The sequence below is a fragment of the Notothenia rossii genome (genome assembly GCF_949606895.1).
Source record: "Notothenia rossii genome assembly, chromosome: 6".
NCBI classification, from domain to species: Eukaryota; Metazoa; Chordata; class Actinopteri; order Perciformes; family Nototheniidae; genus Notothenia; species Notothenia rossii.
Genome location: NC_136909.1, coordinates 9,696,732 through 9,723,628, shown reverse-complemented (window position 1 = coordinate 9,723,628; position 26,897 = coordinate 9,696,732). Strand labels below are relative to the sequence as shown.

The following is a 26,897-nucleotide window of genomic DNA, read 5'->3' as shown; positions in this document are numbered from 1 at the left end:
AAAATGTGCAAAGATCAAGCAAACAATAGAATTTTAAACCCCTTCAATATTTGCGTGAAATAGAAGTGAAATTGAAAGATTCTCGCTAGTGAATGAAAGGGAACGTAGAAGTGAAATGGCCGGATCATTGTCCAGACAAACAGGCTTTTGGGTGGGGGGGGCGGCACAATGGGACTAATCGGAGGAACAATGCTAGGCCACGAAAAGGATGAGTGAGCATTGCTGCTGCTGCTGAAAAAGATGATGGTATATCCTCTTTGTAGACTTTGTGAAAATACTCTCTATGGGAAAAAGAACTTGCCGACAGCACGGTGTAAGATGATGTACACTTTGGTGCAGGTCTGTTGAACGATCTCACAGTGTAGGGTCGTGCTGCTTCACATTCATTCAATTTGAACAAACTGATTTCTTTATCGATTTTTCTCGGGATGGCATCAATGAATCAGTAGAGTTCCGTCACTGCATGCGGCAATAAAGCTGTCCTTTTTCTTCACATTAACAGAAAGTATGACTTTACTCTTGACAAAAATGGTGTGTGAGATTTACACCTGTTTTGTAAGCCGCAGAGCTCAGGGGCCATATTTCTCCTGTAGTTGTTGTCTGTTCATTTGGAGCACAGTAGCTTGTATATTTTTCTGTCGCGAAGTGTGATTATATTTCATCCACATTGTGTTTTGTCAACAGTGTGTACTCCGTGGGTTTCTGAACGCTCTACTGCCCTTGAAAGACTCAGAAGTTTGAAAGTGTGTGTTCTTTGTGTGTGTGTGTGTGTGTGTGTGTGTGTGAGAGAGTGTGTGGATCAGAACAAACAGCATAAAGGCAGGATGCTGGCAAATCACTATAAAACTGAAGCTCTCTAGCCTTCTCATTGTGAGGACTAGTCATTTATTTAACGCTCAAATATGGTCCTGGGCTGTTTGGGGAGAATACATCAACCGGCACACAAGAGTCCACACAAAGAGAGGCACACTTCAACAGACAAAGAGCAAAAAGAGAGAGGGCAAGCGCCTTTTTTTCTCCTTCAAATGAAGTGTTGTTTGTTCAGGGTGGGTGCAGGGCGCCGAGTGGGACGGATGGATGGAGGGAGGGACTGATGGAAGAAGGGGAGGGGGGTGTGAAGGATGAATGGTTATTACACAGTAAGTCGATGCACAAACGGAGGGTGTATGTGGGCGATAGTGGGGAGAATAGGGGGGTACGCTGGGGGTGTAAAAGATCTATTGTGAAGGCTGGGACTTAATCACTTGAGCGGCACACGCCAGTTCTATGGGAGCACATGTCGTACACTAGTTCCCCTGGGGGGGAGAGGGAGGTCCCAAAACACACCCACACACACAGAGTTGAATTTACATGTCAGTTATAATGCAAAGCTGGGTACAGGCCAGCCAGAAAGACACACCCCCTTCAACAAAACAGTTAGCAGACCCTCCTGACTGGGGATAGTGTGAGGTTTGCATTTGCTGCTGGTTCACTCAAGGGCCTACACACAGAAGTACACACACTTCCTCCAGGACGGGATATATGACTCTGCGGGGGCCTTTGCTAGAGATGGATGCTTAGATTGACCTGGCAGTAAGTACAATCTATTGTTTCATTACTTCAGTCCCATGTCAGTGGAGGATGCTAATGTGTGAGAGTGAGAGTGAAGGCTGGAGTTTAGCAGCAGAAGAGAGGCAGTCACAGTCATGTCAGAGTGTGTTTGCATCAGGGCCACAGAGTCCTACAGGTACAAACTCAACATCATATACCATTACTTAACATTTTCAGGAGCGGTTTACTTACTAACAGAAAAACAAAACAGAAGCCTTGCGGGAAGACTTCCAACTGTCTATTTGATTCTTCCGAGATTAGAAGCCTCTATGCAATTTAGGTTTATCTTTCCTCCCCTGTTTTCACCTTAAGTAGAGTATATCTGTCAGCTTCTTATTTTGTCGTAGAAAACCACTCAAACTCTCCAACTGTGTCTAACTTGCTGTCTGTCTCTGATGCTCCTATTATTCTCCTCATGATGTAACATCTATTTTGTACACGTCTCATCTTGCTTATCATTGTTTCCTTGGCGATGGAAAGTGACAGCCTTGATCAGGTCGCCCGCCTTCATTCTGAATATTTTCCTTCAACTGTGCCTATCAAACACTTCAAGGAAATGACACTGACAGCTATGAATATCCTAGTTAGAAACACAACTGTGCAACCAATAATTATGGATTAGCCTCGAGCCAAATGCAATGTTTACTAATATGTGACTTAAAGCAGGATATTAGGGCCATGCTTTGTTAGTGTGGCCATTATGAAATGCTTAGAGGCTGAGGACCAGGTGTTTAGGGAAGCCCACAGGCCTGATCAGCCAGTATGGAGCCCCTTTGCTACTAACTCACTGATGCTCCCCTGTGGGTTGGAGATCATGGCTAGCAGCATCTGGGGTCCTGTTGTCTTTTAAGGGGAGTTGGAGAAAGCCAATAGAGAGCATCCTTGTTACCTCTCTGAATGAATATCATTGTATTATGAATAGGAATAGTAAAACAACACATATTTCTCAAAAATCTGAATAATATCTATGTTAGTTCATTCTTTATTTTGTTGCGGACTTTATGAACATGATTCAACATTATCTGTGGTAACACATACACTGACTATCATCATATGTTTCATTTGTTATGCTGCTTATCCTATCATATACAGTTGGACAGTGTCAGTTACTATGGTGATGTATAGTGTGGAAAGTAATGTTTTCCCAACGGTTGCTTTAGGATGTGTTAAAGGGGCCCTATTATTAAGCTAATTTTCCGGTTCATATTTGTATTTAGTGCCTCAACTGGGACATGTTCTCCTGCTTTAATGCTTCTCATACTGCCACCCTCATATTTTCACCCTCTGTCTGAAACCAGAGCCCAGGCTGCTCTGATTGGTTAGCTGGCCGGCACTGTTGTGATTGGTCAACTGCTTAGAGATGCCCCGCAGAAACATCACGTACAATGTGTTGGAGCGCTAGCCAATAGAAGCACGATTGTTTCATAGTGATGTCACTTTGTTACGGATGTAAATCGCAGTGTGTGGGTGGGACAGAGAAACTCCCTCTGGAGGGAACTTTGATTTGAGGCTTTGCAGACCATTTACATGCACACAAATCTATATAACAAACTACAGGAAAGGGAAAACCCCATTAATAAATGACACACACATTGTGCGGTCAAAGAAGTTGTTTGTCTCTTTTTTCTCACAACTCCTAAAATGTCATAGTTTCAGCCACTCTCAACAAATTGGCAATTATTTATATTAGTTAGTCCGATCCCCATGCTCTGCATTCAAGTAACCAAGATATACAACCTGCTCTTGTTGTGTGTTTGTGTGTTCTACAAGTCGTACTCAAGTACAACAGTACATATGAAATGTTTGTATAGTGTTATTCAAGAGGAGTAAACTATAAGTAGCCTATTTGCGAGTTTGTTTAGAGGAAGGGCGCCCTAAGGGCTATTTGTCAAATTCAACTGCCGAGCCATAAATGTAGTCACACAGGCAGAGTGCCAAGAGGGACTCTTTCTGTTACTTTGTTTGTTTAGCAAATGTTAACACACCTGCTTCAACAATGCATGTCTGGACTGATTCAGCAAACAACAGAATTTAACAACAGTAATAAAGCATCAGAGGAAACTGTGGTTTGTCCTTTCATGGAAACGTTTTAATGTTTAAGGTTCAACAGCAAATATTCTCTCTGTTTAATGTGTATTATATATTTCCTGTCTTGCAGATGGAGCCATTGAGAGTGCTGTTCTGGGGTCATGAGTTGTGTCTTCTCTTCTCTTCTGTGTAACTTGCTCACCTGGACCTCAGCACCCCCCTCCTCTCATACTGTATGCCTGCAGGACCATGGGCAGTGTCAGCAGCCTCGTGAACGGAAACGACCTCAACAGCAGACAGTGCAAGGAGTCTGAACATCAGATAAAAAAGGGAGCACATCCTCAAAGAAGGAGCGGAGGTTGCAGCCTAGACGACTTACTGAAGTGTGGCTTCACTCAGGGCCCCACCCACCCCTCCAGAGGCCTGTCGCACTCCCGCTCAGGACGAAGTGAAGACTTTTTTTACATCAAGGTATGTGTCCTTTTATTTCAAACTATGACTTTAATACTGCACATTTCAGTTACAAAGCAAAACGCATTTATCCTGTTCCCTTAAAGGTGAGCCATAAACCCAGGTCAGCGTATTACAGAGGACCAATGGAAGATCATTCAGGTGGACAGAAGACAGATGGGGAATCAGATGGGGGAGAGCAACCAAAACTGCTGCTCAAGTCAGGGAATATTACTGTAAAGGTAAGAAGTGCACATTTCATCTTCTCTAAAGCTTACCTGAATTATATCAGTACATTTTTAAAGGAATGGTTGAACATTATGAGGGATGTCTTGCTTTCTTGCCATGAGAAGATTCATTGCAAGCTAATATTTTCACAGTAAATGTGTGGGGTGGACCAATACATTGGTTAGGTTAGTTTAGTTAGCATTAAGACTGCTAACGTGAGGAAAAGCTAGCCGGGCTACATGCTCCATCTTGTAGAAAGACTATCCAAAATATCAGATATTAAATGAGATGTCCATTTAATAGCCTGATCAAATTTGGTCCGCTGTCCTTCAGTTAACTGGAATCCTTACTATGGTTATACTTACGAACATTAAGAAGTCATACTGCATAACTGCAACTTTATAAACCTCACAGCAGTTGAAACATGCACAGCAGGTAGTTGAAATGGTAGCAGCCATTCCTCATAACCTGTATTGAACTGTCTCAGCTTATTAATCACCCCCTCCCAGATTAATGGCCTAAGAATGCCTTGATCTTCTCATTGAAGTCATTTATGTGCCAAGAATAGGCAAACGGAGTCTATTTCAATAGGTCTTTATTCCTCTGGGGCAAGAAGGGGAGAAAGGAGAGGAATAGGTAGCAGCTTTAAAAGAGACGGAGCGGAGGATGTGAAAGGAAAGAGAAAGACGAATCGAGGGCCAAAGAGAGTTTGAGGGATAGAAAGAGAGGGAAAAATGAGGGTAGGCATCCCACTCATGAAGTCAGTGAGAAGGAATGCTGAGCTCACGAGCTTTACCTCTTACACTTCAGCAGTAGCTCATATTATTAATATCACAGAGAAGGGCTATTCATCTTCGCTCAGACAGCACATGGGGGAGAGATGTGGGATGCAAAGGGGGAGGAGAGGAGGTCTGAGAGGAGGGGAGGAATGCTACTGCTGGTGACGTTCTTGGACAGCACAGATGGGGGCATGTGGAGTATAAGTTCATCTTTGAAATGAGTTTTCTCTTTTATGACAGTCTGGTGAATTTGACTTGCAACTACTGCTGCGTAGCTTTTAATACTGCCAGCATGTAGCGAAGGAATTCTGCACGCTTTAGTAATTCTATTTTCGGCATGAAAACGGCATGATTGGGAAAAATATCTATCCCTTTTACTTCTACCGAGCAATATTTATCTCTGTGGAAGCCAGTCATTACGATTTCCAAGTTTCAGAATGGACCCATCCGTGGTTTGCGGAGACGCTGATTATTAAAATAAAAATTGGGAAGAGCACCCCCTGACTGTCATTTCACTCTTTCAGACCTCTGCTGACAAGTCATTGGTCCGTTCCACTGCCTTCAAGCCTGTGATTCCCAGGAGTTCAACCTCGTCGGAGACAGGCCACAACAGCCTGGACCACATCCTCTGTCCTCTGGAGAGAGCCCGGAGTTCAGACATCAGACACAAGCACGACACCTTCTCAGGTTATACGTTATATTCAAATGCAGCAGTAGAACAACTAAGTCGATTTACTCAAATGTTGTATTTAAGTAGAATGTTGAGGTACTTTACCTCAGTATTTTCATTTGATGCTAATCTAAACTTCTCATCCACTACATTTTGGAAGCCAATATTGTACTTTTTACTCCACTACATGTATCTGATAGCTTTAGCTACTTAACTGATTCAGATAATGCATTACCAGACGTGACATACACATTAATGCATCAATAAACACAATCCAGTCATTTAACATATGATTATAAAATGGGCCGTTACGCAAACGGGTACTTTTGGTGCATTACGTTTATTTTGATGCATATACTTTTGTACTTTACTTATGTACAATTTGTAATGCAGTACTTTTACTTAGAGTATTTTTACTAGATAAGAAGTACTTTATTGATCCCGATTTGGGAAATGTTTGCGTTGCGGCAGCATACAATCCAAAGATAGCATTAAAAAGTTAAAAAAATACATGTGGAAATACAAAACCAGCAATTAAGTATTGCTACTTTTACTTAAAGTGGACCTATCATGCTATATTTGAATAATATAGTGTAGGACCATACCTATATAAGGCATATTTATACTTTTTATTTTTCAAAATGCCAAACAGATCATGCATTTTGGCCATTCCTCATTTCGTTCAATGTAACACTGTCTTTGCATCATGGGCTGATTCTGTGAGAACAGCACCATCTACAGGCCTGGCATATGTACTACAGCGTCTCCAGCGCTTTCCAACGGCAATGTCCGTGGCTGTCTCCTCCTGATTGGTGGAGTTGGCCCAATAGCCGTAGCGCCACTTCTGTGACGTCATAGAAGTGTTCAAATCTGGATCAGTCTGTATCAGATCCGTTGCAGCCCCTTTTTAAGAGATTTGGGTATGGAGGAAAATAGAGAGGGTTGTGTTTTCTGACTCTTGGTGAGTTCCCTGGAACACCGGGGACACATATTCATGTATAAAAGACGTACAAAAGTGTATTTTGCATGATAGGTCCACTTTACAGTAAGTATAGAATATGAATATTTCCTCCACCTCAGTTGAAATGCCATTTGAAATTGTATACAATGAGACAACAACAGTTAGAACAATATAGTGCTATAAAATTCAACAACAAATTCAGTTTGAATGACACATTCGTAACGTAAATGTCATTTATTTTCCTTCCAGGGACTCTTTCTGACTCTGGACGTAACTCCATGTCCAGCCTGCCCACTCACAGCACCAGCGGCAGTCTGATTGCTTCCACGGGCCCCGTCAGTCAAAGTGAAGGTGGCTCAGCTCCCGCACACCGACTCAGCAAGGGAGCGCTTCCCAACTTCCCTCCATGGGTCAACGGGAATAGCTCTAACCTTGACTGTAGCTCCAGGCCTGGTTTAAATAGCACAGGGTTGGATGCTGGCTCCCCACTTCCTGCAGATGAGCCAGGAGCGCTCTCTGAGACTGCGGGGGGGATCCGGTCCCCCATTACTACAGATGAGTTTCTGATTGAGCGTTTGGAACAAAGGCTGCTGGAGAGAGAGACTGAGCTGCAGGAGCTACAGGTACCACGCTGTGGCATCAGCAACTAAACAGCTTGTTCATCAATCAGTATGTGTTTACCACTAATAAGGGGTGTTAAGTAAGTACATTTCCTCAAGTACTGTCCTTTCAGGTACTTGTACTTTACCGGAGAATTTCCATGTTATGCTACTCTGAACATCTTTAGTTACTTTGCGGATGAATCATGATAAACAATATAATCAACACTTAAATTAGACTTTAGGGAGGCGGTGGTGGCGAAGTCGATAGGGAGTTGGCTTGGCAACTGGAAGGTCACCAGTTCAAGTCCCGGCAAGACCAAGTGCTACCGAGGTGTCCCTGAGCAAGGCACCGTTCCCTACACTGCTCCCCGGGCCCGGTTCAAAATGGCATCACACCTCTCCTAACACTAGGATGGGTCAAATGCAGAGAAACAATTTCCCCACGGGGATTAATAAAGTATATCAAAAACAAAAAATATATATATATATAATCAACACTTAAATTAGACTTTAGTCACACCTGGAATAAATTCACAAGCTACCCAGCAGGTATTCAAGAAATTAGAATGAGTTCCACCTTTACAAGCTTTGATAAACACATCAATACATCGATTGTTATAATCGAAACACATGATATATATAATTAAGAAATGGGTCAATCTTCATAATATGTACTTTTACTTTTTTACTTCAGTAAGTATATTTTGATGCCAATACTTTTGTTCCTTTACTTGAGTGACATTTTGAATGCAGGACTTTTACTTGTCACAGAGTATTCCTAATGACTGCAGAACTGTGATTGTTACTAACATGTCTTCCCCTTGCAACAGGTGAGTTTTGAAGACAAGGAGGTGGGAACCTGCCAGCTGTTTGAGGAAAGACAGATGTACTGCTCTGAGGAGATGGAGGGGCTGAAGCAGCGATGCTCCACAAAGCTTCGCCAAGTGTCCCAAATGGCTGCGAAAACCCAGCAAGCCCTCCAGCTGCAGGTCAGCCAGCTCCAGGTCAGACCACCTCCTATTTTCTTTTTGAATCTCTGGTTCATCTTTAATATTTACCTTCTCATTTGAGAAAGTACTTTCCACGCACAAACAAGTGAAAAGAGAAATGTGTCCTTGTGCAGGCTGAGAAGGAGAGGCTTCAGCAGGATGTCACAAAGCTCACACAAGAGAGGGATCGTGTTGAGCTCAGACTGAGGTGTTATGCGACAGAGAGTACACAGCTCGCTCCAACACTTGAGGAGACTCAATGGGAGGTGAGTCATGAGTCATATGTGTGAGATCAGTTGGGTTTGAAAGCTTTCACTAAATAATGTGAAACCTTGATCGCTGCAGGTGAGATGAGGGACATTATGTTCCTGCATCACAAGAGAAATCCACCATTATGCATCAAGAAGAAAGTACAGAAGAACATTTATTTATTCGAAGAAAATACACCAAATGTTCTCTTTGATATGTTTCTGAGTATTTCACAATGTTGCCTTTCAACATCAGAGAATGATCAACACTTCTGAAGTCAATTTTTCAGCTCTGCAGGGGGGGTTTTAAAGCCACCGAGTTTATTTTGATTCAGTATCACAGCTCTCACCAGAATAATTTCCAGCTGTTTCATCCAACTGTAGCCGACGCCACCTGCCCAACAACAAATGGAAGACAGAGTTAAAACCTATGGTGAACATACATCATTGGACATTTGGCCGTTAAAAGAGACAAAACAGAGCCAACATGACAGTGAAACTGCCGTGTGGCCAGAAACACAACTTTAAATGGATTTTCATGTGGCATAAACATATTTGGAACAAATTTCAATTTAATGTTTGAGTTGAAAATATGTAAATGTTGCGTTTACAGCTTGGCTCTCTGCAAGTGGCCAAAAAAGTGAATTGAACTAGTTGAACTTATTTGTTTTTATTATTTAAATGTTAATCCTACTTTTGGCATACGGTGAGAATGTGTAAGTAGTGTTCCCCATGCAAGCTATTGTTACATGATGTTTTATAAAATCAAATAAATGAGTTATATTTAATGTCACAAATGTCCAAATTCTCTCATCATTTGCTGTGTGCTATGATTAAGGGAAATGCACATGAACATTATTAACAGTATAAGAGTATTCAATTGTTGATCTGTCCTTTAACTGCCGGAGTGGCGTACATACCACACATTACAACTATGACCATTATCATATCTGTCCGAATGCAGGTGTGCCAGAAGTCAGGAGAGATCTCCCTGTTGAAGCGGCAGCTAAGAGACTGCCAGACGGACGTCCAACACAAGCTGAACGACATCGTCAGCCTCAAGGCGTCGCTGAAGGAAAACACGGCAAAGATGGATATGCTCGAGAGACAGAACAAAGACCATGAGGAGAAACTTCACTGTCGCACCAGAGAGGTGGAGGTGAGCCTGATCTTTATTCAGTGGTAATTCATTTTACCATGGCATTGACATAAGAATGTGTGTTTAATGCCCACACAGTGCTTATAATATGAAAGCACTTGGAAGGATACTTCACATTGTTTGCTACACTCAACTGTGACCTCCAGACAATTGCTATGTCTGTGTTAAAGCAGACTTAGCATACATGTAACTAAAATAACCCTCTTAAATGCTGCCCATGTGTTAAACTTTTTCTGTATTCAGGTGTGCGAAAATGAACTCCAGCGCAAGAAGAATGAGGCTGATTTGCTGAGAGAGAAAGCGGGAAAACTGGAGCAAGACATTCAGGGAATGAAACAGGATCTGGCCAGGGCCAAAGAGCAAAGGCAGAACAGTTTGCCACCAGAGGCCCAGACTCAGGACTCGGAGAGACTGAACCAAGGCTCAGACTCCCCCACCCGAGGCCAGGCGGGGGAGAACAACAGACAAACATCCACCCTCCAAAGGGAAGTGGAGAGAATGAAGCAGCAGCTCAGGGAGGAGAAGGACGCTCAGGAGAAACTGGCCGGTAGCTTTGAGCAGGAGAGGCTCACATGGAACAAGGAGAAAGACAGAGTCATCAAGTACCAGAAGCAGCTGCAGATCAACTACCTGCAGGTGCACAAGAAGAACCAGGACCTGGAGCGGATCCTGAAGGAGCTGACGGCCGAGCTGGAGAGCCGGACGGAGCTCGGCATGGACATCAACTACAGCTCAGGGTTACAGACTTACGACGACGTTATTGCCACGGAGATTTGATGGGAACACTCACATGTTGAGTCAAAGTGAACTGAGCACTATTTTTTTCACCAGAGATATTTATGATAACAGCTGGACTTCCTTCACTGCCTATTAGTGTTTTCCACGGGTTGTTTAATAGAATGAGCATAGAGTAGTGCATTTTGTGTCCAGGGGACAGAAGAACATATCTGTTTGTGATGACACTGTCAGTACTTGTTTACTATGAAAAGGATTTGTGGCAAAATGATCAAGCAAAACTTCCTAAGTATGACACAAAAATAAGAATATAAGAAAATGAAATAAGTGAAGTAAAAATGGTATAGCTTGCAAACAAATGAATTGGTTTATCCTGTAAAATATTGTTTTCCCCCTTTTTTATAATATATATTTTTGTTTACAGTTCCCTCAAACTACTTTGAGATGACTGTTCTTGCTTCACTGAATTTGGTTTTCTCTTGAATTCTTAGTTTTGCTTGATACTTAAGAAGCGTTGCTTGATTTTATTGGCACACACATAATTCCTCAGTTTAGGGTAAAGAATAAGTTATTTCATTTGTTTGTTACCATGATGTCCAACAAGATAACTCATCATTTGGATAACTTATCATGTAGACTTTGGTCAATGACACATGGATGACGAGCTGATGTATCTGTTACTAATGCCTAATGGTAACACATGATAAGCATGACAGGGACATCTCATCTGTGAGCCTTAACAGACTTGTCTTTGTTTATACACATGACTGTATGCATGGAACATAGATATAAGCCATTTTATGAGACATCAAAACAAAACACATGTCTTATGATACAAGTATTTGTTATACCTACACAAATGTAAAAGGAAATGTGTTTTACAATTCACACAACATTCTAAAATCATTTCAATCAGGAGAGACTTCATTTTGTTAAAAGAACATTTATTGACACGTCATATGATAAATGTTAAGTCTTTGGCGATCAGACCCCGATCCTGAAATGGTATATCTAAAGGGGGAAATGCAGCCTTGAGCATACTGTATAGGGAACCCCCCGGGGTCTAGACACTGGTGATGATGCTGAAGATCTGGATTTGATCAGATGGGATGAAGAGGAGGTGTGATGAGGTCTTTGGATTAACTCTCCATGGCACTGGATGTGATGAAAGGAGGTGGATGGGGAGGAGACGGCCGGCAGCATGACAACCTGAAATCACAGCTGACTGCAGGAGAGAGGAGAACCATTTTCAAGTTTGGCTGCAGCACGGTGATTGGCTGCTGGAGAATGAGGTGAATGTAATAGGTTACAGACAACGCCCGTGATGAGCTGATTATATGCAGCTGCGGAGTGAATGTATATACCCAGTCGTCCTGAAAGAACTTGCGCTGAGCTTCATATAAACTGTCCTGCATTGTCACCCCTTACATTCAATTCAAAAGTAAGGACCTTATTCAAAGTGCACTATAGTGAAGTAGATATATTTTAATAAATCATATGAATGTCATCCTCTTAATCTTGTCACACTTAGAACATTTAACTAAATGCATCATGCAAGGCAGTATCATTACATGTGTCAGTTAAAATGAAACATATGTGACTTGTCGAAAAACCTTCAATCAATTCAGCAGATATATTATTTACGTAATAAACTATTTCTTTGTAGCAAACCTTAGGCCTGAAGATGTTCCTGATGTAGAAAATGCACAGATAGAGTATATGCTAGAAAACACCTCTGGCAGGTAGGCTACCAAGGGCGAATGCTAATTTGAGGGATTCACTTTGTGTTTTGAGAGAAAGAGGGATTACACGGGGCTGGACGCAATGCAATAAAAGCAAATATTTACATAGAAACAGAGGGAGATCTCGCGGTTACATCTACCTCCCTCCCTGCGTTGTTCATCTTACTTTCGTGCGCTGGCACCGCTCCACTTGGATAAAAACAAACCTTCCTCGCAGCAGCGCCGCACGTTTGGCTCTGCTGTTTTGGAGCTATTCCACTTCCCACAAGGGCAAAGTAGTTTGTGAAGCAAAAGTTGTACTTCTCCACCCACTCCATACTCAGGGGCTCACGCACACTACCAGACAGGAATATATGCACACATTGAGCTGGCCTATAGCCTGTGGAAAGTTCTGTAACGAGGCCTCTTGAGATTGCTCAGCTTCCCACCAGTAAATGACATGACCACCGCGGGTCCATATCCAAAGTGTTTACACTCCTAACTTTGGTCCTTAGAACATAGAATTGGTGAAATAGGGAAGTAGAAAAGACAAACAAGTTGATAGTGCAGAAATGTCACTGGTAAAACTTTCTTGGAATTCAATATACAAAAATCATTAACTTGTACGCTACCCCATGGGTGAAAAAAAAAAAATGCTTCAGTGAAAAAAAAGATATGCTGGGATGAAATTGGAAATAAGTACCAACAAACACTCTAGGGTGATTTAAAAAAGTTGCTAATTTTTGGCATTTGTGTTCAAACACTTTTGCTATTACTTTATTCTGTATTCTGAAATTCTGTATATTGTAGAGCCGATGATCGGGAGTCAGAGGCGGTATATTCAGAATGGACTTCCACACTTTATTATCCATTAATTTACAAGAGGTAAGTACATGTGCTGCTCTGTATGATAAGCTAGCATGAATAACACCAAACCCCGGTACCCTCACTTACCGGTCCGGGTTGCAACACACACAGAAAAAAAGTGAAAAAGTAGCCCCATGCCAAAAATAGGCCAAGTGGAAGCGCAACCAAAAACGGGCCCCGAACGGCTCGGCACGAATAAAGCGAGCTCCGCGCTGCAGTGGAAACGCGCCATATAGCCTACTCAGTGAATTATGTCCCGTAACTGTCACCACAATATAAACAAAAATGAATAGTTTAGCCCTTTTTTAAATAGAAGATTTATTCACACATCATCAGAATATTGTTGGACAAACCTGCATATGGCTATTAATACGTACTAAAACTGTACTAATGCATTTGAAAGATATGTAAATAGGCCTACTTTTGATTGAGTACACCACACCAAAATGGAAAATACTGCAGCTATACATGTGTAGCTTGTTAATATGTGTCGGACTCATTCACAAGCTAATGCTGGATTCAATAACAAACATGAATGATATTGGTATTTAATCAAAGCTTTTTTTTCCGACTGCGCTTTTGTCAATCCCTTATTATCATTCTCTATTCCTCTTGGACTTTAATGTGAAGATTGTTTTCCTCTCCCGCCTAATCATCTAATTTGCCTTTTATAGTGTTTCTTCCCTCACACAGAAGCTCTTTTGCAGCTCATCTGCTGTCATTACTGAGCTGATTGGACCAAATCAAAACTGAAATCAAATTAAGGCCCATTGTCAGTGTGCGTTGCTCCGTCACTGACATGAAAGGAGGGCCACCAACAAGAGATAAGAAGGAATTCAAAGTCGCTGCTTTGACATGAAAGAAAGCAACGGAGCTGACTGGATGAAGGGACGTGAAATAAATACGCATATAAGGAAATGTACACCGCAGTAATGTTCTCGTGTGAGTCATGCAAGAAATACGAGGCACTTTCTCCTGTGCTTTACCTGCAGACTAGTTTAAAATAATGTTTTCAAGGCACATTATTAAAAGGTGGGGTAGGTAAGTTTGAGAAACCGGCTCGAGATACACTTTTTGTTATATTCCATGGAATGCTCTTAACATCCCGATAGCAATGAATATCTTAAAGGTGGGGTAGGTCATTTTGGAGAAACCAGCTCGAGTGCGCTAGAATTTGAAAATACACAGCCGGAAAAAATCTGCCACTTCCTCACAGAGCCCCTCCTCCAACACACACGAACGCGCACATGACCAATGAGGGCACGGGATAAGTTTGTGCACAGGCACAGATGGAAGGCTGACAGACAGGTAGGCCATCCAGTTATTTTAGCCGGTCCGGGTAAAATGATTGGTCGTGCTTTTTACAGTGCTACGGCTTCCACAGATGACGTTTTTTTATGGATTTTTTGTCAAAGCACTTAAGATATTCATTGCTATCGGGATGTTAAGAGCATTCCATGGAATATAACAAAAAGTGTATCTCGAGCCGGTTTCTCAAATGTACCTACCCCACCTTTAAGTGCTTTGACAACAAATCTATTAAAAAATGTCATCTGTGGAAGCCGTGGTACTGGAAAAAGCACGACCAATCATTTTAGCCTGTCAGCTTTCCATCTGTGCACAAACTTATCTCGTGCCCTCATTGGTCATGTGCGCGTTCGTGTGTGTTGGAGGAGGGGCTCTGTAAGGAAGTGGCAGATATGTTCCAGCTGTGTATTTTCAAATTCTAGCGCACTCGAGCTGGTTTCTCCAAAATTACCTACCCCACCTTTCATTCAATTCTGATTTACAATGTATACCTTCTTCCTAAAATCTACAATTTGTTATAATGCCACGAGCGATCAGAGTGGTTTTTCGATGTTTTCATTGTCTGGTATTGTATCGTTATTTAAGCCCTGAAAATGACTTGTTTAACAACTTCCTTGAGACTTCAAGTATACAGTATATATTATTTGTCTTCTATGTCTATACATTCTGAAACTTATTTTCTATTAGGTTTGAGTTAATGTGCAACAGCATGAGATCTTTGAGCATAAGCGTTGAAATTGGATAACTCACAGGAGGACTCTTTTCTTAATAGGCAATACTGATGTTGTGTTCTTGTACCTTGTTTGTATAAATTGTCTATATTAACAACATACATTGGTCCAGCAGATGTCTCGGGGCGATTGGACAGCAGTTAGGCAGTCGTCAAAAGCCTCCTGGTGATAATTTAGCCGTGCCCTGCAGTGACATGATAATAATGCCCTCATATCCTGCTGTGATTCTCCTGATCGGCTGACAGTCAGACACAAAAGGGCCTGAATCCATTATTAATGGGAGGTGCATTTGCAAACCGGTTCAACATACAAAAGAGCCATCTTTGCTTAAATATTCACAGGAGAGAAAATTGAATATATTCACAATGTGAACTATTGTGCGAAATCTATAATTGCACTCCAACGAAATGGGAGTTTTCACTACATTTGATGGTCCGACCCTTACCTCTAAAAATTATAATAAATATTCCATACTGATAAATAATAGATGAGTCAATAATACTATACAGTTTCTACCTTGCCCTCATTACTCATTACCCACACACATAGTCAAATGTGCTACATCCCAGCACTACCCATAAGCAATTAGTTGCTCTAAAATATCAGGGGGCTAGTTATTCAGGCATGTATTTCACAGTGTTATTGGTTTATCCGGAGCTCTACATGCAGGCCAAGCTCCCGCAAACACAGCCTCAGCAAATCCCCGAGCTCCTCTGCAGTCACCAAAGTAATTGGGGAGGGAGTCCCAAAGGGTCCTCGCACACACTGCTGAAATCTCTGCTACCGACGAGTTGAAATGGCAATGGAAGTAGATAGGTATCTGTGTGTGTGTGTGTGTGTGTGTGTGTGTGTGTGTGTGCGTGCGTGCGTGGGTGCGTGCGTGCGTGCGTGTGTGCGTGTGTGATAAAAGTGCAGGAGGTGGATGGAGCGACCTATTTAGGCCCGCAGTAATTTAGAGTCGCTGGTTGGCTGGGAAACCATCTGGTTCCCCAGCCAACCAGCTGCATCGCCCATTTCTATGGGGATGTCAATTTTCGCTCATGGCGGTAGGGGGGGGGGGGGGTCCTGTCCGGGTGCCAATTTAAGCCCCCACTGCTCAAAATTACTTAATTAACTCTATCTCTCACACAGAGAGAATCTCCCTTTGTACGTAAGTCTACCATTCATCACAATCCAACCCTTTTATTCTACAGCTTGCCAACTGTCAGCTCGTGAAATTAGTGAGGAGCAGTTGAATGCGGGATAAAAGCCCTATGAGCGAATCCATAATATTAAACGAGCACAAACCCAAAAAATGGGCTGCAGGTAATTTCCTAATTTCAGGCCAGATTTTAAAATGCACCTTGGAGATTCGTCTGGGACTGACGATCCGGTTAAAAATGACAAACTAAATGTTTTTGTAACCATTGATTTTCCAGATTTAGGCACAGCTGTCTGCCATGAGAGACAAGATATCAGTGTGTGTGTGTGTGTGTGTGTGTGTGTGTGTGTGTGTGTGTGTGTGTGTGTGTGTGTGTGTGTGTGTGTGTGTGTGTGTGTGTGTGTGTGTGTGTGTGTGTGTGTGTGTGTGTGTGTGTGTGTGTGTGTGTGTGTGTGTGTGTGTGTGTGTTTAGTAAAGACTAAAGCAATATGTACATAACATAGATCAGGCTTTAATTCACAACAATCGGGAGTGTTAATTTTGCACACTGACTCGATGCACTGAGGCGAAGTGATCATATCCTGAGGTGATGATGAGACGAAGGTGAGTTGCACCGCTCCCCTTAAGCTGCAAAATAGAATAATATAAATAAAAGTAGGTGATTTATTTGTTAATTCCATTAATTGTATTTGTTTTACATTAAAATACTTTCATTTCGACTCACCGAAATAGCATTTGACTGAAGATTCCCCTCTGTTTGTTGAAATTCTGTAAAACAATGATGTTGTTAATCCTAATCAAAATTCTATGGTATTAAAAACCAAAAAGGTGCTGTCGACGGCTGTTCCTCTTACCTTTCTCTGTAACAGACTCAAACTGAGAGGCGTTCTGTGAGGTGTTCTTCTCTATCTTTAGATGCTTGACTGCAGAAGAAAAAAAAAAGACTAGATTTTCATAACGTTTTTTTAACAGGAACAAAACTCTGAAACAACAACTAGGTGTATTCTTTTTATGAAGGAAGGAAACACTTTTCAGGAAATATATGAAAACTATCTTGTTTTTGACAATAAATAAATACAATTACAAACATTAAAATACAAATTAAAACATTTGGCATATTCAAATGGTGGTGATTTGATAGCAGATCACATGTTTATGCCCTTTGGCTTTAAAATGTATTAGGGTTGCTTTGAATTAGATATATTGGGTTTATTGTCTGTCCATGTAAGTGTTTTAAAAAAATTGGTCAATTGGCAAACATTGCAGTACAGTAATATAAAAGGTAGCAATGTATGTGTGACACCATACCATTATAGCTGTCCACTGTCACTGCAGAAATATCTGTCGGTTCAGCAAAACGAATGATGAACTCTTGAGGAAACATCCCGGTGGACATCCAGAACGTGTTGGTATTTCTTGATAAAAAGGGGAAAACAAACATCTTAATGTTATCGCTAATCCAAATGGTATGGGATTGACTAAAGATAAATATAAAATAAACAAAATAAACACCTGATCTGACACATTTGACATCCATAAAACTAGTCCACAACCTGTGCATACTGGAATCCAATTGAGTTCTTTTCACAGTGCATTGACAACAAAGTCTTTAAAGATTTGGCAGCATTCACCAAAAAACAAAACGTTTTTTCGGTGGCCAAATATATAGCAATGTTCGGACCAATTACTTGAATGTATTATTGTATTAATATCACTCTGTAAGCATAATGTTACGCAGTTTAGATAGATAGATGTAGGTATGTAGGGAGGGAGAGAGAGAGAGAGAGAGATAGATAGAGATAGATAGATAACCCTAGATAGGTAGCAAATGACACAACAAAGTAAATTGGAAGACACTATTTCCTCGGTTCGTAGGAGGATATACAAATAATGTAATAACTTAAACACTAACCCATCAGTGATGTTTTCTGGAGGGTGATTTTCGTCGCTCGATGAAGCGACAACAACTTTTGCCCCCAAAGAAGCTAAAGATGACTCAATCATCTTCACTGATTCACACGGTAAATATGATGCTCTCCGCTGCTGCCTGGTGTAGAATATAACTGTATATCCGACAATAACACCCAATAATCTGCTTTGTTTACGTGTCTTGGAGTCGACAGCTAAGCTAACCTGCGCTAACCTAGCTACTGTCGTTGCCAAGCCAACCACCGCGTCGCAACTAATATACGTCAGAATAAGAACACACGTCACTATTTACCGACGCACGTTGCTGGTTAGTTTTGAGCAATTAGCTTTGAGCAGTGACATTTACACGTCTTCTCATGGCGAATGGATACAAAGACACGTTGTTTTCTCGTGGAGGTGGACAGGTCAGTTATGATGCACTAATGAGCATAAGGTGACAACACGTGCGATGCTTTAAAGGCTGCTGTAGATTTGGAGAGTTGTTGAGCTTGGAAGCTAAGCTACAAACTAGCTCGGTTTAGTTGGTAACAAAGAGGAAAATACAGAAACAATAAAACTAAATATCCATAGAGTATCTGAAGTGTTTCATTTGTCGAAATGTTTCCCAATTGTAATATATTGTATTGGACAGACTTCACGTGAGCTAGCTTTAGCTGCTCGTTTATGTTGCACTTATTGTAGCATCCTTTCCAAAGTGCAGTGATGCAAAGCTAAACCATACAGGTCCAATGTCAGGATGACTAAATAAAATAGCTACTCTGTTTAAGTGTTACTGTAAGTACAAAAAAAAGCATAACAATCACAAAAGAGCCCACAATCCTTTTGCATGTTATCTGTCTTGTTATGGATTGAATGTGAAATGTGTGTAAGAACATGAATCTTTTCATGCTATAAATCTGTTCTTATTTCCAGAGTGATGATTCTGATATATGGGATGACACAGCATTGATAAAGGCTTATGACAAGGCAGTCACATCATTCAAGGTAAAACAGGTGCTTTGCAATTGTGTGCTTTGTATGTGTAAGTTAAAGGGACATGTTTTTAGTTTTGCCGCTCATTTGTTTGCTTTTGATCTTGATCTGTGTTCCAGACTGCCCTAAAGGGCGATGAAGAGCCAGAAGCCTCCAAGAAAAACCTACCAGGAAAAAAGCGCAAGAACAACAAGAAGAACCAGAGCAGGAAAAGAACCAATACAGATAAAGAGGTGACTAACTAAAGACTACAGATTTATTTGTATTTATTTATTTGTTTATTTGGCAGGGACATTGCACATTAATGAACACTTAAAACATGAAATATGCCTACTTTCCATCTGCAGTCTCCACATAAAACATTAAGAAAATTACAAACATAGCATTACAAATACATAAAATGCAAGAGAATACTCAAGTATTTAGAACATGGTAATACAAAATGGCAGTATCAATACATAAAGTGCAAGAGAAGATACCCCTGTATTAAAGTGCATTTAGTGATGATTAGTTGAGTTGACTTTTAAAACTATTGAGAGTGGGTCAATCCCGTATCTCAGTTGGGAGGCTATTCCAGCTGCCTTTTATGGAAAGAACATTTTGTCCAAAAGTGGTCCGTCTATGGTGGACTTCACAGTCTCCTCTGGTTTCTGACCTAGTGCAGCGTCCAGTGTTTTTTTTTTTTATGGCTGAATTCCCCTAAGGGAGGGGGGGGGGGCCAGTGCATGTAAACATAGTAGGGTAATTATTGTCAGTAGAGGTATCAGTGACATCACTCAAATCCAAATCACACCCTTTTTACACAAAAGATAACACATTTATTTTATTTCACAATTTTTCCAACCTTTTTCTTATTGTGGATTTGGCTTACTTTAGACCAGAGGCATGTACTACGAATCCAGTTCAACAGACCCTGGATATGTTTGAGTTATCTGGCTTACCTAATTAAAAACAAACACACTCTCGCTAAGCGGTCCTGCGACGCTGGTTATTAACTCGGTAACTCAAGCCAGGGTTTCTCTGTCCGGCTGAGTGCGTGTTCAAATGAAAGGGGCGGGGTTAGCAACATTTGACCAATCAAAAACATGGACAAGCGTACTGACAGTGCAGAGTCATACTTCCTGAATGAAAAGTCAACTATAATATTGGACGAATATTAAGAACAGTGTTTCCCCTACCATTGTCTTAGCGGGGCGCTGCGCCCTGCAAGCGGAGCCCCGCCTGAAATTCAAGGTGGTTTTTCTTTTTTTATAAAAAAAAAATATATATATATTGGAACTGAAGTAATCTATCTACAGTCACTTTTCACATTGAACATGTGCTCTTTTATTAAATAAACTAAACGCCTATGTTATTTATCCAATGTGCATGTTTCAGTGTCCACTGCTTTGCGTATTCACATTCTCCCTCCGCTCTGTTTCTGAAGGGCGAGGCTCCCCCCCCCCCACCCCCCCCCCCACCCCACACCACACACACACACACACACACACACACACACACACGAATGCACACTCACAATCAGAGACAAGAGCGAAGGAAAGGAGGAGAACAACAAAGTGTAAAAAAGTCAAACAAATTTGCATTATTGCCCTGAGCTCTGCTGTCAGCCCGTTTGTGTCCCCCCCCCAGTTTCAAATTCGTGTAATATTATTTTTTAACCTCAAGCCGTTATCGTCACGGGAGAAGGACACACACAGCCTGCCCAGGTGTGTGCATTCTAAAAATAGCTCACAGATGGTGAGCAGGTACCGCGGTTTTGAACTACAGTATTGAATTTGACAGAAAACAAGAATGAAACGCCAGCAGGAGAATAGTCTAATGAGTTGGGTGAATAAAAAGACAGGAGATGTGAGTTGGTTTATTCAGTAAATTAGCTCAGGATAATTGGATGTTCTGTCTACACCTGTTGATGTGAGGCTAATGCAGGATTTGCTAGCTTGATGCTACCGGCATTTAGCGGCAGTGAGTCAACAAATTGCCTCTTAAAATGTATCGTCAGCAATGTATGACAAGCTGACTTCTTGTTTAATGTTAGACTCACATCAATAGCTCAATATGATCAGAACACGATTGCTTTCATATCAGAGATCAGATGAGGTGGAGCTGCCTCAAGCAATAGAGGATGAGGCAGAGAGCAGCAGCAGCAGCAGCACAGGGTTGCAGCGGGCATGTTATATGCTGTAGTCAGGTGATTTAAATGTATCAATGAAAGGAAGAAGTGTAGGCTTCATGATAAGAAGGGAAAACAGTTTGAATTAAAGTAATAAAGTACAGTGTAACACTGTACTGTATTACTTTTTAATGTACAAATACTTTGTTACTGTACGATATCAATAACAATAATCCACAGCTCCTCTCTCTGCTCCAGAGGATAACAACAATTCAAAATTCAAAACATTTTTTGTTGGGGGGGGGGGGGGGGGGTACCCGAGCAGCACCCTGCCGAGGCAGTAAACCTAGGGGAAACACTGAAGAAGTTCAACTTTAAACATAATTGACTTAAACACTTAATCCAGGATCAAAGCCACATAGCTGCACCTGCAAGGTGAATACAGCTGGTAACAGAAAAAGTGTTTGAATGCGTACATTAACAGGTTTATGATATCACTGCCCCGTCTAAGACACGAGTGGATCTGACTTTAATTACATTTGACTCGAGTGTTTCGTCAACTTAATGTGTTGCTTAAAATAATACGTGATTATTCTGTATGCAGAAGATGAATACTTCTGCATACAGTATGTGACACTGAGTGCACAACCAGATACGGCTCAGCTGACTCAGATAAGGAAATATATGATATATTATGATGTGATATGAATGATAATGGGACACGACGTTTGCACTCAGTGCCGCGGACTGTAGGCTACGTAATGTTACTCTGATCCAGTTACTTATGTTGTGGCGGATATTTAAGTAAGCTTTCTTAACGCTAATGTTATAATAGTCAGATTGCTCTGAACATGGGAGGTGATATTCTATTCATTTTCACGTTCACACAGTTGGTGATTTTTGCCGGCCGTCTTTCCTGCAACGGCAGTTTAAACTGTATTTCCTTTCTCCTGTAATATGAATTGATAGCTTTAAACTCCGCACACTGAGCTCTGATTGGTCAGCAGGCGGTGCTTTCACTGAGTTGAGCTCTTATCCTGGAACCTATCCTGCTCCGGAGCAGGCTAGCCGTTCAGAATAAGTTATCTAGCCCGCTAAGAAGTGAACCAGCGGACCGGAAACCCAGAGTTATCCCTGAAGTTAGCTCGCTAAGCGATCCGGCTTCCTAGCACAGGCCTCGGGACACATCCAAAACAGAATAGTGACACTCTGTTTTTATTGTGTGTTGCAGTGGCAGGTTGGGGACTCTTGCAGTGCGTACTGGTCTGAGGACGGCCAGCTCTACGCAGCCAACATCTCCTCCATAGACGAGGATAAGGGCACTTGTATAGTTGTTTTTACAGGATATGGCAACGAGGAGGAGCAAAACCTTGAAGACTTGCTTACAGAGATTTCCGAGGCTGATGAGGAAACAAATGTCGAGGTAAAGCAGTGCGTGTACATTAGACATGTTGCATTGTATTCAATGTATATTCAATGCCTCTTTATTTAAGGTTGACGGTGGTACATTGAGTTCATTTAGTTTGGGAGCATTTAGTATTATTCCCTTTTTAAATAAATGTAATAGCGTGACGGAAAACATTAAAGGAAAGAGGGTTCTTTCTACACATTTATATTTTCAGTATTGAAAAACCCCTTGCACACATGCAGCTTGATTTGTGAATGGCTCACCGACTTTACATTTCGCTGTGCGCTATGAAAAGGAGCTGGAGTCCTTTTCCAAATCACTCTGGCAATGAGAGACTTCTACAACTTTCACCTGGGGGAAAAGACTTCATTATCCCATGATACAGTTCACACTAGGTTCTGTGTTTCACTCTGAGATATGCACACCACAAATGGGAAATGGCTTCAATGAACAGCATGTGTTGAGAATCATACAAACTGTCAAATCCTTTCAGTTTTTATTCGTCCATTTTCTGAACATATGTTACCTAATTATTGACGGTAGAGATGTCCCGATCCGATCACGTGATCGGGGATCGGAGCCGATCACGTGATTTTCAAAAGATCGGAATCGGGAGAAAAAAATCGGGCATCGGGATTTTTTTTTATTATTATTTTATAAAAACTTTTTTTTAATTTTGTATTCAATGTTACAAAACAAAAATGACCATGTTCAAGTCTTAAATTCACTGAGGCCTTAGTTTTGGTTTCAAATGACACAACATCATGTATGTGTTGCTTCTTTGGGGCTTGTTCTCATAGACCTGGTTGCTTATTTCTCTCAAATCTGGCAACAGAGTGGGCGCAGTGTCTAATTGTAGCAGTAAGCTAACGAGTACTGAAAGCTTTATTTTTGTTTTGATCCAATGCTGCACAACTGAACTGATCCAATGCTGCTGTGAAAGAAAGAAGCTATATCCATGCTGGATAGAATATCCAATTTAAATAAAAAAATAACCTTAAGGGTCAACTTGAATGCTTTTTTTTCTCTTAATGCATTGCATAAAGATCGGATCGGGAAAAATCGGTATCGGCAAATTGTCAAAATCAAATGATCGGAATCGGATCGGGAGCAAAAAAAGGAGATCGGGACATTCCTAATTGACAGAATAGATCGGTTAATGTCAATTACAGTACTTCATTTTCTATCCAATAAATACTTCTGGAATGCAATGAACATTACATCACATGTCACTTGTTAGACGCTTTTTTCCAAAGCAACTTGCATACTCAATCCCCACAGGAGCAATTTGGGGTGAAGTGTCTCAGGGACACAACGACATGCTGAGTGCAGTGGGGTTTGAACCTGTGCTCCCCCTCATCCGAACACCTACGGACAACCCACTGCACCACACGCCTCCCTAACATAACACATTGCTATCAATAAAACTGTGGGTTGTCACTATAATGGTTACAATGTCATTAGTAAAGCATCTGATATGGATTGTAAGAAATTGAACAAAAGACACTTTCTTCTTCTGTTTTTGCCCTATTGCTTTGAAGGGTAAAAAACGAAATTCAAATATATTTTAGAAAATCCTCCTATGTGTATAAACTCATAAAAGAAGATGAAAAATTAAGGCTAAAAAAAATATTGTCTCTGCTACTCAGGTAAAGGAGACAGAAACGTCAACAGAGGAGAGTGACCGGTCAGCCACACCCAACCAACACAAACCTCAGCACAGTAAACCGCAGAAGTCCAAGGGCCACAGACAACCTCCTCCTATGTGGGGTCCTGGTTTCCCTGGGTTACCTCCTGGGTTTCCTCCTGGGCCGCCCCCCATGCATGCTTTCAGACAGGTGAGAAGAAAGAAGCCACAGAGCACCTGTTTCTGTTCAAAGCTTCATCCTAGTACGATCCCCCCATCTTGACAACGTATCACCACTGTTGTCTAACAAACCAGCTACGCCCCCCATTGATGTTATTTTATCTTTGTGTGCTACTCTACACTTGATTGACATTGTATTTATTAGAAAAGATTGTTGCTCTCTCACTTTGCATTGAATAATCTCCACCGCTCAGTCTGACATGAGGAAAGGGGGAAGGACGATCGGCTTCAAAAAACAGGCTTTCGTTTTGTTTTGAAAAACAAGCTTTTTATTCCATGTTATTCAGTGATGTCACAGCGCTTTTCTGAACAGTTTGAATATTTTTCAACTTGAAGCGCTCGGTGTGTCCACACAGAAACAGTGGTGCCCTCAGAAATAAGCCGCTTTCCCTCGAGTCGGCCACATGCAAATACATGTGCTGCTTCCTTATCGGAAACAATTGAAAGAAGTTGCTGGCGCCCACAAAAGGCCTTGTGAAAATGTCCCGGTAACAGACTATTTTCAAACACAATGTCGCAGAAAGTTTGAAATGTAAGATTAGAAAATGAAGGCTTAATACATTCTATGAGTGGGTTAGTTCTGCTGCAAGGAAAAATAATATAACAAATGAAATGTAAACAATAAAGTGTTTTACAATGTGAACAATAAAACCAGCATATAAACAACAGCCTCTCAGAGTTGGCATTTATAGCCGGGACGTGGTATTGGGTTGCAATGAATCTAACTGGTGGTTATGCTAATGGCTCTACCCTCTGTATAAACATAACTCTGTATAAAAGCCATAAAAGAAGGAATAGTACACAGGTTGTTTTTTCAAAGAATAAATATTAAATCAAAGCTCCCTTGCAGATTGGACATAATGTACAAACATTAGTAAGCCTCAGACTGTAGATATTTCATTTCAGGTAAAGTTCAGTGAAGAAAGTTTTGAGAGCCATTTTTCTCCCTTTTATCAAAATGACTTTTGGTTTGTTTACCTTCATCAGGGTGGAAGCAGAAGATCCGGTGGTCACGGGCCTGCACCTCCTTCCTGGCCTCCCATGATGCCTTTTGGTCCTCCAGTAAGTTTGCATACACTTACACACTAAAGAGAAATGCACCAGCTACGGCAGAGACTGATTATCTGATGTAAAAACACACACATTTACTCCTTCAGCTGGTAAATTAAGAAACAACTATCAATTCAAATGTAATTGACAGACAACACATATTTTCATCTTCATTATCTCTCTCTCTCTCTCTCTCTCTCTCTCTGCTTCAGATGATCCCCCCGCCTCCTCCCATGAGCCCTGACATGGTGGATGACGAGGCTCTGGGCAGCGTGCTGATCTCCTGGTACATGAGTGGATATCACACTGGATACTACTTGGTATGTGCACTGAAGCTATCTGACTTATGATGGGCTATAAAGGAACATTACAGCCTATATTTACAGCCTCTTGCATTATTTAGCAAAGGGCAGTGGGTGTTTATGGTAATTATTTGGAGGAGTTTTTGGTAGTTACACACATTTTGCTGTTATTGCTTATCTACAATAACCTTTCCCTCCAATGTGACATTTTTTTATTTAATTTTTATGCTGCATAAAAGGTGTGAGACCTTGATTTTTATAAGGTGAGCGATATTAACATCATATTCCTTTTTTACAGGGGTTGAAAGAAGGACGCAAAGAAGCTGCCAAGTGGACCAAACTGCACCACAAATGATTCGTCTCCACATCTCATAGTTTCTCAGCCACCCTCCCTTTTGTGCCTAATGTGTATTTTTGTTGTTTCAATTCAAGGATTTTGAAGGAAGTGTACGTGCTGTGAACACCAGTTCATCGCAGCTCCAGGAGGAGAGTTTTGTATTCTTTGTAAATAGATTAAATAAATAAAGGCTATCTGAGCACAGTTGATAACGCGCTCATTGTTGTTTTTTGCACCACGGCATAGAAACACAGTTGCACTAAATCGACAGTAAATGTGTGTGTGTATGTGTATCTTTGTTCAATGATGGATGTGTCAACACGGTATTTTGCTAATTTAAGCACACAAGGGAATCTATCCAATTTTGTGTGTGTGTTATTTGATGTAATGGCATGTAATGTCCAGCAGAAGTCAGACTAGTATAATGTATGCACGTGATAAGAACATGCGTCATGAATACATAATAACTTGCTGTTTAGTCCTGTACAGAATGGCTGACATCCACTCTTTGCCTCTAAGTGCTGTATACACTTGTGTCTCTGGGCATGCTAAGAATTTAACTGCAAGCCAGACTTAAGTCCTGCTTGCTGTCTCTCTGGTGCGTTCCACACAGTTAATTCAGAGAATGGTTCCAGTGTATGTGTTGCGTTGGAGCTCCGTTTCCCCTGAGGAGTACCTCATCCACCAACCAATACAGCATCACATGATCCATCAT

At 41.3% G+C, this 26,897-nt stretch overlaps 3 protein-coding genes across 7 annotated transcripts in view; 2 read left to right on the top strand and 1 right to left on the bottom strand.

Moving 5' to 3' along the window:
- lzts1 (leucine zipper, putative tumor suppressor 1) overlaps positions 1-11,355 on the top strand; it is a 38,602-nt gene extending 27,247 nt beyond the window's left edge. For 3 of the 4 annotated variants that reach the window (XM_079688828.1, XM_079688829.1, XM_079688827.1), the window contains 8 exons: positions 3,749-4,089; positions 4,176-4,310; positions 5,600-5,762; positions 6,956-7,329; positions 8,139-8,312; positions 8,432-8,563; positions 9,510-9,704; positions 9,948-11,355. In XM_079688828.1, coding sequence (XP_079544954.1) covers positions 3,868-4,089; positions 4,176-4,310; positions 5,600-5,762; positions 6,956-7,329; positions 8,139-8,312; positions 8,432-8,563; positions 9,510-9,704; positions 9,948-10,481 — 1,929 coding nt within the window. In that variant the 5' untranslated portion in view covers positions 3,749-3,867 and the 3' untranslated portion in view covers positions 10,482-11,355. Of the gene's footprint in view, positions 1-1,445; positions 1,573-3,748; positions 4,090-4,175; positions 4,311-5,599; positions 5,763-6,955; positions 7,330-8,138; positions 8,313-8,431; positions 8,564-9,509; positions 9,705-9,947 lie in introns of those variants that run through there. The other variant, XM_079688830.1, reaches the window with a different exon arrangement.
- On the bottom strand, positions 8,901-18,253 carry hspb11 (heat shock protein, alpha-crystallin-related, b11). 2 transcript variants are annotated; one of them, XM_079688834.1, is made up of 6 exons: positions 18,120-18,253; positions 17,516-17,622; positions 17,062-17,130; positions 16,932-16,975; positions 16,760-16,834; positions 8,901-8,939 (listed from the first exon to the last, which is right to left on the bottom strand). In XM_079688834.1, the coding sequence occupies exons 1-6, from the start codon at positions 18,209-18,211 to the stop codon at positions 8,916-8,918; spliced, it is 411 nt and encodes a 136-aa protein (XP_079544960.1). In that variant the 5' UTR covers positions 18,212-18,253; the 3' UTR covers positions 8,901-8,915. The 2 variants fall into 2 exon arrangements, with proteins under 2 accessions (XP_079544960.1, XP_079544959.1); XM_079688833.1 differs by lacking the exon at positions 8,901-8,939 and adding an exon at positions 10,539-11,719.
- A 104-nt stretch (positions 18,254-18,357) lies between these two features.
- smn1 (survival of motor neuron 1, telomeric) lies at positions 18,358-26,394 on the top strand. Its single transcript, XM_079688832.1, has 8 exons — positions 18,358-18,540; positions 19,049-19,120; positions 19,228-19,341; positions 22,450-22,641; positions 24,276-24,464; positions 25,481-25,555; positions 25,756-25,863; positions 26,144-26,394. The coding sequence occupies exons 1-8, from the start codon at positions 18,493-18,495 to the stop codon at positions 26,198-26,200; spliced, it is 855 nt and encodes a 284-aa protein (XP_079544958.1). The 5' UTR covers positions 18,358-18,492; the 3' UTR covers positions 26,201-26,394.
- The last annotated feature ends 503 nt before the right edge of the window (positions 26,395-26,897 follow it).